Source organism: Hyperolius riggenbachi, chromosome 8 (assembly GCF_040937935.1).
Source record: "Hyperolius riggenbachi isolate aHypRig1 chromosome 8, aHypRig1.pri, whole genome shotgun sequence".
Lineage (NCBI taxonomy): Eukaryota > Metazoa > Chordata > Amphibia > Anura > Hyperoliidae > Hyperolius > Hyperolius riggenbachi.
In genome coordinates this window covers 28523125-28524549 of record NC_090653.1, presented here as the reverse complement: position 1 = coordinate 28524549, position 1425 = coordinate 28523125, and the positions used below count along the sequence as shown (strand labels likewise).

The window sequence follows — 1425 nt, the reverse complement described above, 5'->3', positions numbered from 1 at the left end:
TCATATCAATGTAATTGTTTTATTAATTTTTATATAATGTATTGAAAACAAATACATTATTCCTAATATGTTCCCATCGACACAATAAAACTTGTTTCTCTGAGTCTTGCCTAACTGTCCCTGCTTTACCTGCTTAAGAAATAGTAGTGCTTCTCCACAATGCATTTGGAATTGAGATATCTACTCTTGTTCGACATAGGTAATTTTCCTGCCGAACCTGATTCAGTTTTCAAGGCATCTTAATTTAGTGTAATGAGAATTTAAAATAAGCCATGAATGAGAAGAACAAGACTGTGGTGACTTTTTTCATACTCAAAGGCTTTTCAGATTTCCCTGAGTTACAGTTCCCGATGTCCCTTCTGATTCTACTCATGTATCTCACAACTCTTGGTGGCAACATGGCTATCCTACTGTTGGTTTGGCTGGACTCCCATCTTCACACTCCCATGTACTTCTTCTTGTGCAACTTGTCTGTTCTTGACATATGTTCTACCACAGTTACGCTACATAAGAACATTGTTAGCTTTGTAACCGGAAATAATGAGGTAAGTTTTATTGGATGTATGGCACAGGTATATTTCTTTGCATGGTTTTTCTGCAATGATTTCATGCTGCTTACATCCATGGGCTACGACAGGTATGTCGCCATATGCAAACCATTACATTTTTCAACTCTGATGAGTGGTAGATTCTGTGCTGGTTTGGCCACCTTCTGTTGGGTATTTGGTTTTCTGCATGTAATTCCTTTGACTACTTTAGTATTACAGCTCTCTTGTTACACTTCCAATATAATTAACCACATTTTTTGTGACCTCTTACCTTTGATGGATATCTCCTGCAGTGACACATTTATACTAGAAATAGTGATCTTTATAGATGGAGGTTTATTTGCACTTTTCATTCCTTTTCTGCTCACCTCCATCTCCTACGTGTTCATCATTGCCACCATAATGAAGATCAAGTCCAGCACAGGGAGACGGAAAGCCTTCTACACGTGTTCCTCACACCTAACCTCTGTCCTCATTCTCTATGCATCTATGATTTCTCAGTACCTGTCGCCAAGTGGCACCTTCAAGTCCAGAAAGCTTATATCTTTATTCAATACAGCGGTGGTTCCCATGTTGAACCCTTTTATTTATAGCTTGAGAAATAAAGATGTGAAGTCCGCCATACAAAAGAAACTGAAGAATTTTATGGCTATTGTTTGAAGAATAGCTGGTAAATGATCTAAATGAAAAGACAATGATATAAAAAACAGATGATTGTATGCCACGTTAGTGCATCAAAAAGCAGTTTTAAAAATCAATACCGAATGTGACAAAAATAATAAACAAAAAATATTATTATTATAATATAATTCCTATTATAACTATAAATATAGATATTTTATTTAGAAGGATACCTGAAGTGACATGTGACATGATG

At 35.9% G+C, this 1425-nt stretch overlaps 1 protein-coding gene across 1 annotated transcript; it reads left to right on the top strand.

The window, feature by feature from the left end:
• Nucleotides 1-272: 272 nt before the first annotated feature.
• On the top strand, nucleotides 273-1208 carry LOC137527228 (olfactory receptor 8B3-like). Its single transcript, XM_068247733.1, has 2 exons — nucleotides 273-637; nucleotides 842-1208. Exons 1-2 carry the CDS (start codon nucleotides 273-275, stop codon nucleotides 1206-1208), a joined length of 732 nt encoding a protein of 243 aa, XP_068103834.1.
• The last annotated feature ends 217 nt before the right edge of the window (nucleotides 1209-1425 follow it).